This window comes from Pongo abelii, chromosome X, assembly GCF_028885655.2.
Source record: "Pongo abelii isolate AG06213 chromosome X, NHGRI_mPonAbe1-v2.0_pri, whole genome shotgun sequence".
Classification (NCBI taxonomy): domain Eukaryota; kingdom Metazoa; phylum Chordata; class Mammalia; order Primates; family Hominidae; genus Pongo; species Pongo abelii.
Genome location: NC_072008.2, coordinates 92162537 through 92182081, shown reverse-complemented (window position 1 = coordinate 92182081; position 19545 = coordinate 92162537). Strand labels below are relative to the sequence as shown.

The window sequence follows — 19545 nt, the reverse complement described above, 5'->3', positions numbered from 1 at the left end:
AATTCACTGTTAACATATTTTACTTTATTATCCGGAGACCTCACGGTAACCTTAAGTGGATGTATTTTTATCCACAGTCTATAGTTGTGGATATTAAGACTTGGAAAGATTAGGTGACTTCTCCAACGTCTAACAATGATGTAGAATTCAAAACATGTGGCCGGGTGTGGTGGCTCACACCTGTAATCCCAGCACTTTGGGAGGCCTAGGTGGGTGGATCACCTGAGGTCAGGAGTTCAAGACTAGCCTGGCCAGCATGGTGAAACCCCGTCTTTACTAAAAATACAAAAAAGTTTAGCTGGACGTTGTGGCAGATGCCTGTAATCCCAGCTACTTGGGAGGCTGAGGCAGGAGAATTGCTTGAACCAGGAGGCAGAGGTTGCAATGAGCCGAGATCACGCCATTGCACTGCAGCCTGGGCGACAAGAGCAAAACTCCATTAAAAAAAGAAAATTCAAAATGTGGAATTCAAACACAAGTTTGTGTGACTTTAGCCAATATTCTTAACTACTGTGATACATAGCCTCCCATGTACCTCTACTTATGTACCTCTACTTTCCACGTACCTCCCATGTACCCTTACATGTATCTAAGATTTAACCATGTAATATCAGAAGGGGAGGTAAAGAGGGAAAGTGAGTCCTTCTTTACCTCCCCTTCTGATATTAAATTGTTAAACCTTACTGAAGAAAAATAGACTAAGCCCTGCCAGCCAAAGGTTTCTAGTAGGTCTTGGATAGTATTTTGTTCAACACACCCAGTTTTGTGAGGACAGTATACATACTATTGGTTAGCAGGTGGTTCTGCTGCAGTGGATTGAGGGCTGGCGCACCCCCAATGCCTGGCTGGCCAGCTAGGGCTGCATGAGCAATTCCATGTTGGGGTCCAGGTGCAGCAAATGGAGACTGCATCTTATCCTTATCCCAGGAGGATTCACTTCCACCTGAAAAATATTCATATAAACATATTTCAACTTGACAACTTTCCATAAGAAAGCTTTTTAAAATTCCCTTTTAGGGCTGTAATCATGAATACTACCTCTTAGAAAATTATTATTGAACACAGTTAACTCATTTTTATGACAGTTTCAAAAACTTTCAATAGTCTAGAGATGTAAGCCGCCTCTGGGAAGGCCAAATCATTCTCAATAATAGTATAGGCACTCTTGACTTGTTGGTAGTCTCAACAAATCTGGAATCATAATGAATAGCTTTTAGAAGCACTTACATGTTGAGGAACATTAATTGACCACCACTGCCTTGTATTCTAAACCTTTAACATACACATATTATATTTTAAAGGACTGTACTGATCACTGAAAAAGAACACACTCATTTGTAAGAGCATGACAACATGCAAAAATACATGGTAAGAAACAAAATGATCTTTTCTTCTCAGGTCACTCAGAGAAGCAAATCTATTCATACACACTAGAGTTTTGTGTAAAATAAGCTGGACAAAAATAGGAAACCATTGCTTCCAATTTGAAATTATACTTATTTTGATCCTTCATGCTAGAGAGTCAGGTAAAGTGTATATAAATGCAGAATACTGTATTATCATGATCTACATTGGCATAGCTATTTTATCTGGTGTCTAGCATACTATGGGGGATAGAACCATTGCTTAAAACCATATGGAAAACAAACACAGAATAATTTCCAGGACATTCTTTCAAGAGAATACTTTAAACAGGAGAGTAAAGGGTGGGATTCCAATCACTGTAGGAGCAGATAGTCTGGCTTTAGAAAACAAAATGGTTGTGCAGGCAGCTCCATCTATTTGCTTGATGTGCTTCATTCATTCAGGGGTCAGTGGTTCCGCCTCCATTCCCATGCTGGGACTGCAACATTAGCACTCTACCTGGCTCACACCAGCCCACTTACTGCCTAAAACTCTGACACTATGTGTGGGGTTTAGGCTTGGGACTCTTGGGAGCTCTGTAAAATACGTATATTTAATGTTTTTTTTAAGGTAGAAAAATCAACATACTCATATCCACAACATTGAATATTGTGATTATTTTCACTTCTTTGAGTTCCCTCCCACACTTTGTTCATATGGATACCCATTTTTACATTATAAGCAGCCTGTCATGTTGCTTCAGGTATCATATCTACAAAGTGTAATGACTATTAAACACTGGACTTTGCTTCCAATTGTCACTATTATAGTCTACATTATAACAAAAACATTCATTTAAATTATTTCCTTAGAATCAATTAATTCCCTGAGTGGAATTTGAGTCAAAGGGGACAAACATTTTTATACTTTTATTTCAAAAACCACATTTGCAAAAGCAGTTTTGAGAGTTGTAAACTTTTCAGGGAAATGTCTTCAGGCCCAATTGGTATCCCTCCTCAAGATTTAACATTTATTCAAGCAAATTACATGCTAAGAATCTCTGAAAGGATTGTTTAACCTTCCTGTCCACTCATCCACTTTTACCCCAGTCCTGAAGAGGAAGAACCTTATTCCAGTCCTCCTTTTCGGTATTCTTTCAAGCTCTTTTGTGGCCAAAGTTAATCTCTAATCCAAAAGTGAGAGTCTTGATGAGCCTCCAACTAGATGAGCTGAGATAAGGAAACACCGGATTCTAGCACAGTATATGTAAAGATTGAAGGGTATCTGGCCCTGCTGATATGGACACAGATTTTCCAATCAAACGTGGGAAGAAATTAGCAGTTACTTGTTGGGGTCCTGCTATAAGCCATTCAGATAAGATGCATGAAAGCTTAGTAGGTAGGAAATTTGGTTGAATTTGATAGACTGGTTTAATGGACCAGAAATCATTCCCTTGATCATGTTGAGGTCTGCTATGTTCATTGAAAACATGCAATACTTCTATGATTACCACTTGTTCTCTCTTTTCATCCAGATGTTGGCTGTTGTACAGCATGTGCTTAAGAGCAAGAAAGTAATTTATGGTTTGGTGCATTGACATATTTTAGTGTTAACAAATTTGGAATTTCAATTAAAATCAATAAGACATTGTTATACTGTAATGAAGAGAGATGGTGGGGGAAGGGAGTATTTTAATAAACTATGAAAGTAACCACTGCAACACTGAGAATTCTTTATAGAAACATTAGGCCAATAAACATGATTAATACCAGAAAATGCAAAAATTTGAAAGATCAATTGCTGAGCAAAAATGGAAGCACTACATCATTTTAGCACTGTGTTCAAGATATGAATTACCCCACCACTGCAGAACTGTAATTTATAAAATGAGCAAAATATTGACAAAAGAAGATACATTTAGAAGACATTAAATTACACCATATGATAATAATATAGTACTGCACTATCACAGCAGCAACAGCAACACAGCAATATTGGAGCTGAGATTATATCAATATTTATTTTATAAATTTAAAACTGTTTACTCTACATTTAATATTAAATGGTACATTAGGTAGTATTCTCATGGTTTGTGTATCACATTTTCCACATAAGCTTGAATAGAAATGTTTTTAAAATCTTATCAAAGGATTTCAATATGGTTTTGTGTATGTTTTGATGAGAACTTTGGATACACATTTTCCAACAGCTCACACCTTTGTTAACTACTATGTTAATGATAGAAAAGGTGGGGCGGGGGGAGGGGGAGGGATAGCATTAGGAGATATACCTAATGTATGATGAGTTAATGGGTGCAGCACACCAACATGGTACATGTATACATATGTAACAAACTTGCACATTGTGCACAGGTACCCTAGAACTTAAAGTATAATAATAATAAAAAAAGAAAAGGTAGTTTCCATCTCTTCCCACCTCCACCAAATGTGGATGTAAGTATTATCCTGCAATGTAAAGGCAACTGTATATGAATCGAGTGGCTGAGGAGTGTGGAACATTCTAGATATTTGGATTAGGAGGTATGAATGCTCTGAACACATTTTTGTCTTTTGACCTAAATCTCTTATCATTTTTAAGTGTAAACATTAATTATGACTCAATCTGGAATGTTCAGTGACCCCAATATTTGCATTTTTTATGCCTCTTTGTCAAGATGCAGTAATACCCATTGCCCTTAAAACTAGCAAGGTATTTTGACTAATCTAAGCTACAGTCAGCCTTTCATTAACCACTATTTTGAAGGCTTGGGTATCCACTTTCCTCATCCTATCTATCTGTCTGTCTGTCTACCTCCAAATGCAGTAGTTAGCTAAGGCTGCCACAGACAGGATGGCTTAAACAACAAGAATTTAGTTTCTCACAGTTCTGGAGGTCAGAAGTCCAAGATCATGGTTTTGGCAGGATTAGTTTCTCCTTAGGCTTTCCTCTATGGTTTGCAGATGACTGTGTTTTCCCTATGTCCTCACATGCTCTTTTCTCTGTGCGAGTTCATCCTTGGTAACTCTTTTATGCACAAGTTTCCTCTTCTTATAAGAACTCCAAGCAGACTGGATTAGAATCCACTCTAGGCCGGATTTATTTATCCATTTAAATTGTTATTATTTTTAAATTTTGTGGTTACAGAGTAGGTGTATATATTTATGGAGTACCTGATATGTTTTGATACAGGCATGCAATGTGAAATAAGTACATCATGGAGAATGAGGTATTCATCCCCTCAATCATTTATCCTTTGAGTTACAAGTAATAGAGTTAGATTCTTTATTTTAAAATACACTTAATAACCTCCTTAAAAGCCTTAGCTACAAATACAGTCACATTTCAAAGCAACTAGGGGTTAGGGCTTCAATATCTGAATTTTAGGGGTACATGATTCAGCCCATAACACTAAAGTATGCACATTTGTTGGAACCAGACCATACTAGCTTTGTGAGGGAATTCCTCCAGTAAAGAGGAGAGAAACTGAACAGCATTTTTAACAAGGCATGACTAAGAGGCCAGCACGGTAAGCAGTGGGTTTGGGAAAATAAAGTAACCTCTTTAAGTCTTCAAGAAATTTTGTATTAAGTATAAACGTAACCCAACACAGTCCTAAGTATGTAAAGATGATGTAGAAAATGCAGCAAATCCCTATTAACTGAATAATTTATTTGAGCTTTTCCATATCAACTACTTATCACTGTTTTAGCACAATATTTAGTAAAACTAAATTGATGACAGTAAAGAATGTAACACAATAAACAGTATTACAAGCAACTATTGCTACATTAACACTAACTAATTTAATCCCAACTTTACCAATAAGAAAGCTAGAGAGAACTACATTTTTTATAAGCCCTTACTTCGTAGAAGTATATATTCTTAGTTAGAATCAGTGTAAGAACAATAAAGTGATTCACTATGGGGAAACATTAATTTAACAAGGCATCTGACAAACTTCTATTGCCTTAGTCAGAAATTCTTTAGTTTGCAATTTAGACCTTTTTAAAAAACCCATTTTAAAATGTTAGGGTTCCCAGAAGGTTATTTGTTTTTGTTGCATTTTCTTTGTAGGATAAGTGGGTAGAGGACAGAGACCTATGAATCATGGGGACCTTACAACAGAAACATGGAATTTAAGACACAAAAAGGACCTTTTTATCCATTTAGTTAAAAATAATAACTTGAAAAAGGAGCAGGAGCATATCATGGGTCGGACCCAAAGCAGTATTTTAATGTTTTAATTTGCTAAAATTTTGTCTAATTAGCACTTCTGCATTTCCCATTCTAATAGCACAATGCTTACTATGGTCAGGTTTGTGAAAAGCAATAGCAAAGATCATTATGATGTGTTCAAACAAATTAGCATAAGCCTACAAGCTAAAACACCCAAACACCAAAATGTTTCAAATGAATATAAAGGAAATCCAGCAGTAAGGCTCTAAATAAAAATTCCAAGCAATCATTCTTCACCTTAGCACCATGTTGTTAAGAATGAGTGAAGGAAGCTAATAAAATATTCACTGAAGAGAATCAAGACAATTTAGTAAACAGTCTTCCTCATCCACCCATAGGGATCAGTGATCCTCTTTATAAATGCATAAGCTTTAATTTCTGTAGGTTTGAGTTTCTAAGACTACTAGAATTGTGTGAGTCATACGCAAGAGTTTCATAATTTAAAAATGATCTCTGTCTTATGAATTCAAGTTGAGTGTAACTTAATATTTTAGAGGAATACTATAGTAGCAGTTGCTACTATATTTTGCAATGTACAAATTTAAAAGCCACCTACTAGGAAAAAATATATAAGGTAATTATTAAATTCAAAACTATGGCCTTGACTGTGAAAAATAGAAGTGTTTATAAAAAGCTGTACTTACATTGAAACTTTTGTAGCTACTACGAAACATATAAGTCAGATTATTTGAAAATATAGGTCTAAATTGATCATGTTTCCAGTAATATTATGTACATAAGGCAAAGAAAAAGAAGTCAAATGGGAAGAGGTCTATGAAGCATACGGCCTAAATCGAGCTTGTTCTCTCAGCCATAGAATATTTGTTTAGCTAGAATCTTAGATAAATGCACATTGTTTGATGAATCTACACAGCATGAAGCATTTTGTAGTAGAAAGATATTTTAAATCATAATTAAACCATTAAAGACTTATTTTTTCTAAATAATAATATAGTATAAGTGTGTGTAGCGGGGAGGTGTACACACACACATGTAGACACAAATTCAGGGTTTAGTATATTGTAAAGTGCTAACACATGAATGGAAAACGAGGCGTGTATGTGTAGAGGTGCTATACTCTACAACCTTATCATATTATTCTTTTATTTGCTTTTCCTGTATGCATTCAGAAAATAGAATATTCAGCAGTTTACCAGACTGGTGACTTCAGTAGTGCAATCATGCACTGTATCTGAAATTTGAACCGATATGGATAGAAAATAGATAACAATTATTCATTTTAAAATATTGAGAAGGTCTCAACTAGTTTATCTCCTCTTTTACTTTAAAACATTACCTAGGAAGAGCCACACCACAGGGCGATGGTCTAGGAATTTCAAGTTTAATCAGAGGTATAGTAGCAGCTAATTGATGAGCTGCTAGGGTTGCACTTGCCAATACAATAGCCACTAGTCACCTGTGGCTATTTAAATATGTTTTAATTAATTAAAATAAAGTAAAAAGAATGAAAAAATTCAGCTCCACATTACAAGTGCTCAAAGGCCACATGCAGCTAGGGACTATCATATTGGGAAGCACAGATACTGATAATTTACTTCCTTGCAGAAAGTTATACTAGAAAGTGCTATCCTAGAGTATAAGCAGTTTGTGTAAAACAATTTAAAACACAGGTATCTACAGCATCTTCAATTCAACATGTCTGAAACTAAATTGACCATTATTCAATGAAACAGGTCTTGCTCCTTTATTTCCTATATCTGTTAGTGGCATAATGCAATTGTTTCAATGGGAAATTTCTGAGTACTTAACATGTGTCAGGTGCTATTTGCAGGTACTGAGAATATAGAAATAAAAGGCAAATCCCTTGCCTTCAGAGATCTCTCAGTCTAATAATAAGTATCATTATCATCTCTTAACCATTCACTCTGTGTAAGTGGCCAAATTATCTGGAATTGACTTTACACTGGGTTCCCTTCCATTCCCACTGACACTGCTTTTGTTTGAACCCTCATGACTCTCACACATTACAATCATCTCAAGAGACTCTTAACTACCTTTCCTACTACTAGCCTCATCTCCTCCAATTGGCCCTTGACATAACGACTGAAATAAACATGAAAAACAAAAATAAAGAAGATGGAGTATCAGAAAGGACAATTTAAAAAGAAGAGAATAAAACTGAGCAGAGCAGTACCCAAGAAGAAAGAAAAGAATACCTTGGTTGCATGACCAGAATGTTTATATACAAACCTTCAAGGGGTTCCAAGAAATGTGCTAAGACTCTGAGAGAGTGTGATGGATGGACCAACATGCACTACAACTGTTGTATGAATACATAAGCATTATCTTCTTTCTTTTTTTATTATACTTTAAGTTCTGGGTTACACGTGCAGAATGTGCAGTTTTGTTACATAGGTATACACATGCCCTGGTGGTTTGCTGCACCTATCAACCCGTCACCTACATTAGGTATTTCTCTTAATGTTATCCCTCCCCTAGCCCCCCACACCCTGACAGGCCCCAGTGTGTGATGTTCCCCTCCCTGTGTCCATGTGTTCTCATTGTTCAACTCCTACTTATGAGTGAGAACATGCGGTGTTTGGTTTTCTGATCTTGCGATAGTTTGTTGAGAATGATGGTTTCCAACTTCATCCATGTCCCTGCAAAGAACATGAACTCATCCTTTTTTTTTTTTTTTTTTGTGACGGAGTCTCGCTCTGTCCCCCAGGCTGGAGTGCAGTGGCGCGATCTCAGCTCACTGCAAGCTCCGCCTCCCTGGTTCACGCCATTCTCCTGCCTCAGCCTCCCGAGTAGCTGGGACTACAGGCACCTGCCACTGCACCCGGCTAATTTTTTGTATTTTTAGTAGAGACGGGGTTTCACCATGGTCTCAATCTCCTGACCTCGTAATCCACCCGCCTCAGCCTCCCAAAGTGCTGGGATTACAGGCGTCAGCCACCGCGCCCGGTGAACTCATCCTTTTTTATGGCTGCATAGTATTCCATTGTGTATATGTGCCACATTTTCTTAATCCAGTCTATCATTGATGGATATTTGGACTGGTTCCAAGTCTTTGCTATTGTGAATAGTGCCACAATAAACATACATTTGCATGTATCTTTATCATAGAATGATTTATAATCCTTTTGGTATATGTCCAGTAATGGGATTGCTGGGTCAAATGGTATTTCCGGTTCTAGATCCTTGAGGAATCGCCACACTGTCTCCCACAATGGTCATACTAATTTATACTCCCACCAACAGTGTAAAAGCGTTTCTATTTTTCCACAACCTCTCCAGCATCTGTTGTTTCCTGACTTTTAAATGATCGCCATTCTAACTGGTGTGAGATGGTATCTCATTGTGGTTTTGATTTGCATTTCTCTAATGACCAGTGATGATAAGCTTTTTTACATATGTTTGTTGGGTGCCTTATCTTTACGAGCAAAACCACCAACCAAACAAACAAATGAAAAAAATCAAACAAATGACTCTATACTTTTATCATCACCATCATCCAAAAAGATCAGGAGTCTAGTTCAAAAGTTTCAAAATTAATAGTGAACAAATTTGTTTCTGGATTTAAAAGGAACTGATGCTTCAAAGTAGACTTAATAATTAAAAAAAAAAAATAAGTACTCACCACAGGCTTACTCAAGTAAATTGCACCTAACTCATACATATTGCTAAAAATAAGGCTAATATGTTTCACAAAGTAAATGTTAAATTCAAAAAAAGTCCCAAAATATTTGTTTCTAAATTAAAATGTTGCAAGATGTAAGTATTCCCTGAGTGCCACTTTAAAGCACAATGGCTAAAACTTGAACATCACATTATTGAGTTTCAAAAATTAGTTTAGTTGTAGCAGGAATTATATCACAAGTGATGGAAGCACAGTGCTCTTCCATATGACCTGCTGAGTGTGATGATATGGTTGGAGAAACTCTTGCAAACTATTAGTTTGCATAACTTAAAATACACTCTGGTTAAAAGATATTTTATTGTGGACATGAAGAAAATGGGGTTATGCCAGATATTATTTTGAAATTCCAAATGATAATCTTATTTTATTCACTCTCCTATGAACCCCCCCAATTTTTAAATTGTCATATTTATCTTGGTATTATGTTATGTTGCCTGGAGTAGAAGTTTTCTTTAAAAATACCCTTCAATGACTGGGCATGGTGGCTCACACCTGTGAACCCAGCACTTTGGGAGGCTGAGGCGGGCGGGTCACGAGGTCAGGAGATCAAGACATCTTGGCCAACAGGGTCAAACCCTGTCTCTACTAACAATACAAAAATTAATTGGGCATGTTGGTGCGCACCTGTAGTCCCAGCTACTCAGGAGGCTGAGGCAGGAGAATTGCTTGAACCCAGCAGGCAGAGGTTGCAGTGAGCCAATATCATACGACTGAACTCCAGCCTGGCAACAGAGCGAGACTCCGTCTCAAAAAATAAATAAATAAATAAATAAATAAATAAATAAATAAATAAAAATACACTTCAATTCTATCTAAGCTGTCTGCTGTGGCAAGTACAGAAAAATTTGTTTATGTGTGACAAGACACTTTTTGGAAATTTGAATTCATTTCCTGCTAGTGTAAGTATTGCAAGTTGAAAGACTCGAAAAATCTAAGTTCAAGACAGTGATAGCATTTTCTTATCTGAATTTGAGTTCCTTCTTTCATTCTTAATAACATGTGGTCTGTCTAAATGACAAACATATTATCAAGTCACTTCGCAGTAAATAATCATATAATGCCACCAATATAGCCTGGATATTTGTCCCCACCCAAATCTCATGTTGAATTTTAATTTCGAATGCTGGAGGTGGGGCCTGGTGGAAAGTGTTAGGATCATGGGAATGGAACCCTTATGGCTTGGTGCTGTCTTCCTGACAGTGAGTGAGTTCTTGCAAGATTTAATTAAAGTGTGTGGAACCTCGCCCTCACCCTCTCTCCATTCCTACTGCTTTTGCCATGTGACGTGAATATTCCCCCTTTGCCTTCCACCATGAATAAAAGCTCCCTGAGGCTTCACCAGAAGCCAAGCAGAACCACCATCTATCGTTTCCCTCTTTTGTCATATTTCTGAAATATTGAACAATTACTGAGAATACAGGCAAATTATTTGTTTTAAAGAGCTAGTTCCTAGAATTTATAAGCTGTGACATGTGCTCCTGTAAGATATACCTTAAATTGGAGGTCCTTAAAATGAGGTTATGCATACCCTAGAAAATGTAAAAGCTGACCTACAAAGATAGAGCAAGATATTTGAGTTTTAATATTTATTTTACATGTTAATCAAAAAGTAAGTACAACATTATGTGTCACCAATATTTAAGATATGAACCATCACTGATGCCTTCACCACTCAAGTATTAGAGGAACCCAGAGGAAAAAAAAGAGTAGGAGTTTTCAGCAGGGCAAGTGGTTGGCCATTGGCAGCCCTAGACTTTTATTTATTCTGACCTCATTGTGATATGTTCTACGTACACTCAACTGAGTGGATTCAATAAACTAGCCTTTACAAAGTGAACAACACATTACAACCTCAGATTGAAGACAATAATGTAAGCACAGAAGAAGAGATATAAAATAGCAGAGCTGATACTTCTCCTACTCAATGTAGGAACTCTATCACCTTCATTAAGAAGTAAAATATTGTAAAGGTCATCAGATTTGATGTATTAATCACATTGTCCTCACTGATACTAAGAATATATGTTTTAAAAGTTTTATGTAATTAATAAAATTTCTTAGTTAAAATCTTGTTTAATCTTGTTAATTATTTCTATTTAATTTCTATTTTGTGTGCATATGTTAGTGCATGTATACAGCTCGAAATTTACTTTATGTATACTAAAAGAGCATACTTATTATTTACCTGGTAGAGTGTATGAACATAAGGTTTCAATGACTGCCTTGAATTAAAAAAAATTTAAACGGCACAAATTTACAGTTTTTTTCATAATCAGTCAGAAAATTTTTTAAAACATACATGTGCAATATTATATATTTACAACACTCATTTTTCATAGATCAACTAAGAAGATGAAAAATTAGTGTTATAAAAGTGTAATACTATGGATGTATATTTACCTACCCATAACACAATTTAAATAGATTTACCTACTTGTAACATAATTTAAGTATATATACCTACCCATAACATAATTTAAGTATATATACCTACATAATTTAAGTATATTTTCCTACCCATAATATAATTTAAGCATATATACTTACCCAAAGCATAATTAAAGTACTTTTTCTATTACACTGTTAATTTAACCAAATAAGCCATGCTTTAGAAGCTAATGAATTAAACCAAAAAGCAGAGGACAAGACTGGCCACATAGAAGGAGGCAGAATAGTTTGTCTCTTCTTTTTATCCCTGCACATAAACTAATATCATTTCTGTAGGTATAAATATCTTCCTGTCAGTGCAATTCTTACAGCTATCAAAAAATTATTTAGGGAAACCATAATGCAGTCTCTAGACAACAGAATTTATTTTGACCAATAAATCGAGATGAAAGCATTATGATCTTTTGCAGCCAATGGTGAGAGTTAATTATTACTCACACAGCAAGTTTTCTTGTTGAGATTTCAGCTGTTCTGTATGCTTTGGAGTGGTGAGGTTAAAGTGATCTTACTTGACTGGTAGTGGTTAACTGGCAAAGTTCTATGAAAGTGGCAGATAGAGACCGACACAAAATAGAGAGGGAAGAATTATATCCTTCAAAAAATCCTAATAGCATAGTGGAAGGAGCATCAGACAGACCTGATGTTGAATTCTGGCCGCTCTATTTACTATCTATGGGCTTTGGAAATGACATTAGGGTTCTTTGAGTCTGAGTTTCTTAATATCTGATACGGAAATATAGTCTACCTGCTCTAGGGTTGTTTTAAGGATTAAATGAGACAGAATATGTAAAACAATACAATATCTAGACATAACAAACACTAAATAAGTGTAAGCTGTTATCATTTAAGTTTTTTTAGAATATAAAGGACAAAATAGGGTATTAACTTTATTAACCTGTCTGTAGGGTGACTACCTTTTTAACTATACTACTAACAAAAGATGATGAAGACCACTAGTGACCCCAAGAATTAAAGGAATAATTTGCAAAGGTAAAACTCTATTATTTTTGCAGTTAACCACATTAATTTTCATGGCCATGTGCATTTTAACTTGTTGCTCTTAAAGCAGATTGTATAATAGGATACAGTAAAACATTGAAAATGAGGACTCCAGATACGGCTTTACTAGGCTACTTTTAATAATGTATCAAGTGGTTCAGCAGTGAGACTAAACAACCATATATAGCCTGTTCTCCTCTTGAGAAAGCAGAAGCAGATGGCTCTTTGTTTTTTCTCTCTCTGTACAGAAAAGACTGGGTTTGGCTGGTAAACATTGATTATTAATCCTAGGACTTCTTAAAAGAAGAATGATAAGAAAGAACAAAATATTCAATATGAAGAAAGAGGAGAAAGTTGGTAGAAATAATGGAGAATAACTTTTGCCAGTAATTTTCATATTGCTCTAAACTGAATACAAGATAAAACAAAAGATAAGAGGAAAGAGGCAAGCATAGAACACGAACATGAAAGACACAAAAAAGAAAGAATTTCAGCAAGAAAAAAATAATCATTTTACCCAAATAAAGATAAAACCCGCAGACTCAAATTCAGAGAAATCTATAAAACTGGGAAAAATATGACAAATTGAAATACATGGCAGAGCCTGAAATAACAATACAAAGAGAAAGAAACATATTTTTTAAGCTGAGGCATTAGACTGAATAATTCTAATTTTATCACCAAAAATTCTTCTATATGGAAAAAAGAAAGGGATAAGGAAATACAGTTTTTTAATGAAAAATAAAAGAAGAAAATGGAGTAGAAGTAAAATAAATCAATAGATAGAATCAATATATAGCAAGTATAGATTTGACATGGAACATTTACTGGCTCTGGGATCGTAGTGCCTATGAGTGTATGGAATGGATGTTTCACTTGTATTACACTGGGGCTCATGAATTACTGATGATGATATCAAAGAGATTCATAAATGGATTTTATCACTACACTGAGTAATTAAAACTACAATTATCAGTTACCGGCCACTGCTTACAAAACACTTACCACATATATGTCTAATACCTGTGAAAATCACATTCACTGAACACACACTATGTGCCTGAAAAACGTTGAAAGCACACTGGGCACTTGACGTGTGGTAGAAAGTATTCACCTAATCCTCAGAACACCATGTGATAGGTACTATAATTAGCCACATTTTATGGAGAAAACTGAAACTCCAAAGACTGATTTTCCCACACTTGTACCACTAGTAAAGAATCAAACCAGGAAAGGCTCCAGAACACACACACTAAATCACTATCCTCAATTGTTACTGATATGAGGCATATAAGTCCTTTTAACTGAGGCTTTGATTGTGAATGTGCATGGTTTAGAATCTGAGCAACAAAACGAGGCATTTTGGTGAAGAGAACTAAGAAAGTGGTAGTTTCAAAGATCTCAGCCTAGTCTGAGATCTGTAGTGGGCAGACCTGGGAATCATGAAGTATCGAAGGCCTTCAGAGAAAATCCCTCAATTCCAAGTGGCATAGGAAAGCTACTTTCTTATTCACGTCCCTCCTTTAAAGTGAGGTCTTTTTAAAATATAAATGATATGAGTCAATTATGGGTAGTGTTTTTTCTGTCTTCTGAAAATGAGGGTAAGGCTGCAAAGCATCTGAAGGAAAAGGGCCAAGTTGATGCCTGAAGAGAAAAGAGTGGGAAAATAATGGTATTTCTTGGAAGCCAATCACTAAAAGAAGGACAGAACATACAAGGCCTAATTCCACAATTGAAAACAATAATTTAAGTGGAAAAGGCATTATTACTACATCCAATGTGATTATTAACACTTCTTTAATGATCAGAAAAAAGTACTAAAAGCCATGGGCTTAAAGTAATGAAAATATATCTAATTCAGAATACAATAAAAATGACACAAGTAGACTATATATATATAATATAAATAACATATATATAATATCATATATATCATATATGTTATATAATTATATATTATATCATATATATCATATATAACATATATGATATATATGATATATATATTATATATATATAGAGAGAGAGAGAGAGAGAGAAAGAGAGAGAGAGAGAGAGAGAGGGTCTCACTCTGTCACCCAGGCTGGAGTGCAGTGGTGCAATCATGGCTCACTAGAGCTTTGAACTCCTGGGCTCAAGTGATCCTTTCAGCTCAGCCTCCCGAATAGCTGGCAATACAGGTGTGCAACACCATGTCTGGCTAATTTTTTCTATTTTCTGTAGAGATGGGGTCTCACTGTTTCCCGGGCTGATCCTGAACTCCTGGGCTCAAATGATCCTCATAAAGTGCTGGGATTACAGGCATGAACAACTGCAGCTGGCCGAGAAAACTTTTTAAACATTGTTTTTCTTAACCTCAATTCCTGAACTTCTCTTTGAGCAGCTAAAATTATTTTTCAAGTAGTGTGCTAGACAAGCATTAAGAATAAGATTGTCTGCTTTTCTTGACCAAAACAAAAGAACACATCCTTTTCAAGTTGCAGTTTTGTTAATATGAAATGCTTACCATATCATAAAGAAACAAATTCAAGAAAATTATATCAAGCAAGATAGAAGGGAGTCAGACAGATAGATAGATAGATAGATAGATAGATAGACAGACACATAGATAGATACATAGATAGATAGATAGATATAGATACATAGATGCATATGGAAGGCATAGTATCCACTCCCTGTCCACCGATGTTAGAAATGTTCAAGGGCAGCTGGATGCAAGGACTGACACCAGTAGCAATGTGGGAGGCTGAGGCAGGAGGATTGCTTAAGGCCAAGGGGTTAAGACCAGGCTGGGCAACATAGCATGGCCCCATGTTTACAAAAAATAAAAACCAATTAAAAAAATAGCCAGGCAGGTGGTATGCATCTGTAGTCCCAGGTACTGAGGCAGGAGGATAGCTTGAGTCCAGGAGGTCAAGGCTGCAGTGAGCTATGATCTCACCACTGCACTCCAGCCTGGATGACAGAGTGAGACCCTGTCTCAAAAAAAAAAAAAAAAAGAAATGAGTCATTACGAATTCAATAATTAAAATACATTTACGGGTTGAAAAAGCCATTAGTTTCTTTTAAAGAAAATAATGATGAGTATAGTTAAAATATGCACAAAATTTTCAAGTGATTAAGGAGAAGCACTGACTTGCTTTCCAAATGGTCATTCAACACACGTTAGGCAACAGGGCAGTAAAAAATAGTATCTGGTAATTTGTTTTCATTCCAGATTGTTCCTTTGGACATATTTTTCAAAGAAAAGTATCAAATATTGGATTAACTTATGCAATTTAATACGTTAATAGTTTAGCTGCAGTTTTTACTACCTACACACAATAGAAGGATGTTTACAAAATATGATTATATATTTTGTGTTAATGGCTGGATGATAATTATATTTTTAAGAACTTTTAGTTTCTCCAGAGCAGTTACAATAGTTGGAAAAGTTTTAAAGCATGCAGTTATGTTTCAATATTCAATTTCAAAATTCAGTAAGGTTTGGAAGAGAGAGGAGAGAGATTGATCTTAACAACAGCACAATTTGAGATGTCTGGATCTTTTTTAAAAATGGAATATTTTGCTATCATTAAATTATTTGAATTGGTCTCTTCACACGATGTATAGTATGCTCACAAGAGAGGGAGTAGAATATAAACAAATGAGTCTGTTTTGCCTAAATATAAAAATCTTGTGAATCACTAATAGACTAGATATTCTTTCACATACAAGCCTGAATTCAGTTGCACAGTATAATTTAGTATGAGATTCTCTATTGCCCACAGCCTACCAACTTTTAATACATAATGACCGTTAAGCTCAGACCCATTTCTGTAAGGAGGTAAGGTTAAGTATGCACCAGCACACCACACATACCACACATACCACACACCAGCACACCACACACACCTAATAAGGCTCGGTTTATTAGGGTTGGCAGTGCAGCAAAAGTAGCAGACACTTATAGCAAAATAATGTGTGATGCTTTTGGCCAATTTACAGACTTGTTTCCAAGGCCAACAACCTGGCATGATAAGTATATTTGGGAATACACACACACACACACACACACAGAGAGAGACAGAGAGAGAGAGAGACATATAAAACCTATGCCTGGCACCAAAAGCGAAGTCTGTATGCTACAGTTTAACTTTTTGGAGTTTTATAAAATAATAGTAACTTCAAAGTTAATAACATTGCAAAACTATTGGCATTTTAAAGTTTTCTTGTGTTGAAAATATTTGTGTATTGTCAACAGTAGCAATATGTATGTTTTAGAACTTTGTAGAACAGGAAAGAGCACCATCCAAGCTCAAAGTAAAAAGAAATAGTTCTTCATAGATGTATATGGGGGTAATTCATACCTACACATTCACACAAACTTCCTAAGCTCTGCCATCCTAACAATGCACAATATACAGAGTAGCCTAAGAAACTGGATTTCAAATCAAAAGGCCTTAAAAGCAAATTTGGAAAACAGGCTAGCAATTACTACCTTCCAAACTTGATTAATGACTCAATTCATACAGTCTTACCTCATGCAGTCTAGACAGTTTAGACATATTTTATAAAGTAAGTATAAAAAAATTAAATTATTGTAGAAATGGAGGTGGGAAAGAACATTTGTGGGAGATAACTTGGGTAGGATTGTGTAGGACAGGGAGAATGGTGGAAGATACAGTTGCCTAGGTGTAGCCAAAGAAGGAGAGGATAAAAGGACATGGAGATCTGGAACCTAAGATACCAAGGGAACAGGCAGCTCCATAGTTTTGTCTACTTTTCACCTTCTCTGTTTCTGACCAAGAAATCTAATTTGTGGTCATGCAATTGAATTCAGCACCAATATGTAAATGACAAAGATGAAAGGGATACCACTACTTAAAGCAATGCTACCTATTCCAGAAAATGTCAAAGTTAAATCAGCCGGCTCTTTTAAAAAGATCTATGACTTGATAATAAAATACTTGAAAGCGGCCTATTTTTTTTTATTTTATGTTTCATTTTAATGATTGTTCTTATTTATTTATTTATTTACTCATTCCATCTATGTGATAACATCTATAGTTCATATGCTCCTGAAACTCAAATTCATAAAAGCATACATAAGTTATGTGATTATTTCTGCAAAGTACCAAATCTGTTATTGAATGAAAATAAAGTATTTATGTTTCTATTATAGTATTGATATTTTTGTAAATGACACAAAACATTAATTCTTATTGTCTTATTTTTACCAAGTGAAAAATGTAATAATTGTAAATGTTTTCAAACATTCTTTTCTCACTATCATGTTTTCTTTTGGCTGTTCAATTTGTTATCCAATTTTGAAACATATTTCCAATTTGGCAATGGACGCAATAAATATTGCACAGTCTGTTATTTGATTGGAAAGAAAAATAAATAATATTTTTTCTTTGAATACAGAACATGTATACCTTGCTTCAAATGGAAATAGGCCACTGATTATCATAAAATATCATAGCCTGAAAAAATTTCATGGTTACAGTGCTCAGTGGGAATATACTATCTAAAAATGTATTATTTTAAGTTGATGTGAACACCTGCACCCTTGTATTTTTCTTTAAAATACGGGTTGCATTTTTACCATGTATCACCTTGATTACCTTTAAAAAAATATTAACAGCTTGCATCCTCATACCAATGCCCAGTTACAAATTCCAAATGTTTTGTCACATTTCTTGTAAGCAGTGCCATCTGCCAGAGGTGGCATTCATGGCTGTTTACCCTGACTCCCTCCAAGTATTCATCTGCCACCACCTAATGCTGCCTGAATAAAGGGGATTAAGACTGTGATGCAACAGAGACTATTGATAATTTGGTATAATTGGGAAGAAATGAAGATAAATGAGGTTGAGGGTGGATAGGCAATTAGTTGAGCCGCCTGTACAGCTGTGTTCTCGGCCTAGCTCCCCTGGCCTTTTCTTCAGTGAGGTATGTGCAAATTAACCATAATGACAAACACACACTTCCCAAAGCTCTTATACTTTATAAAACTTGAGAATTCACTTTTCACTTCTGATAACTCAGTTAGTTGTTTGGTAAAGTTGTTTCTCACACAGTCTCTTAATGTCCTAATTACTGAGGGCTACTACACCTGTTATACTTCAGGACTAATACCCACCTCCAAATACCCAAATTCCTTGCTTTCAGTTGTTGTCACGCAAGTGTTTACAACCTGAATACAGTGAGAATCTGAAGCCCATTTTACCTTAATTGTGGTCCAGTGTTTAGGACAAATTGGCAGTTCTTTCATTTTTACATGATTAGAAGCCAAGAGAACTCTTCAGAGTGAGTGAAAAGCAGCTTATCTTTTAATTTTAGGAGAATAGTGTGCAAACTGCATTCTTTTTGATAGTTTGTGATGAAAAGGCAGGGCCAGCTTTACAAACATGCTGTAAGGCATCTTTAGAGATTGGCAAAACCAGTATTTTCTAAGGTAAAATTTACATATTTATATTAAGCTTGTTATTTTCATTATTATGCTTCCTAAATGAAAATGGCAGCTCTGTCAAAGTTAACCACAAACATGTTTAGGCAGCGACTAACTTAAAATATGAAATATCTTTTTCTAACTACAGAAATGGCTATGTTGGGCATTTAGTTGAGGATGCTAACATAGAAATTAAATATTTTGAGGTGCAGTATCTCCGTTGATATTTTTTCTCTATTTTGTCATGTAAAAATTATTCTTATTATCTCATTTGTAAATATCTCTGTGTGCCTTTGAATTGTTACTTCTTGTGAGAAAACAATAAAACTAAATGAATAAATTTAGAATATGTAACTGTACTAATCTAGTGTGGGGTGATGGATGCCTTTGCCCACTCTATGAAAATGAATGTGGCAAG

The 19545-nt window shown here is 35.4% G+C and overlaps 1 protein-coding gene across 6 annotated transcripts in view; it reads right to left on the bottom strand.

The window, feature by feature from the left end:
• Positions 1–19545, bottom strand: part of DACH2 (dachshund family transcription factor 2) — a 672286-nt gene that overhangs the window by 128361 nt on the left and 524380 nt on the right. For all 6 annotated transcript variants that reach the window (XM_054544812.1, XM_054544811.1, XM_054544814.1 and 3 more), the window contains one exon: positions 785–943. In XM_054544812.1, the coding sequence (XP_054400787.1) occupies positions 785–943 (159 nt within the window). The remainder of the gene's footprint in view (positions 1–784; positions 944–19545) is intronic.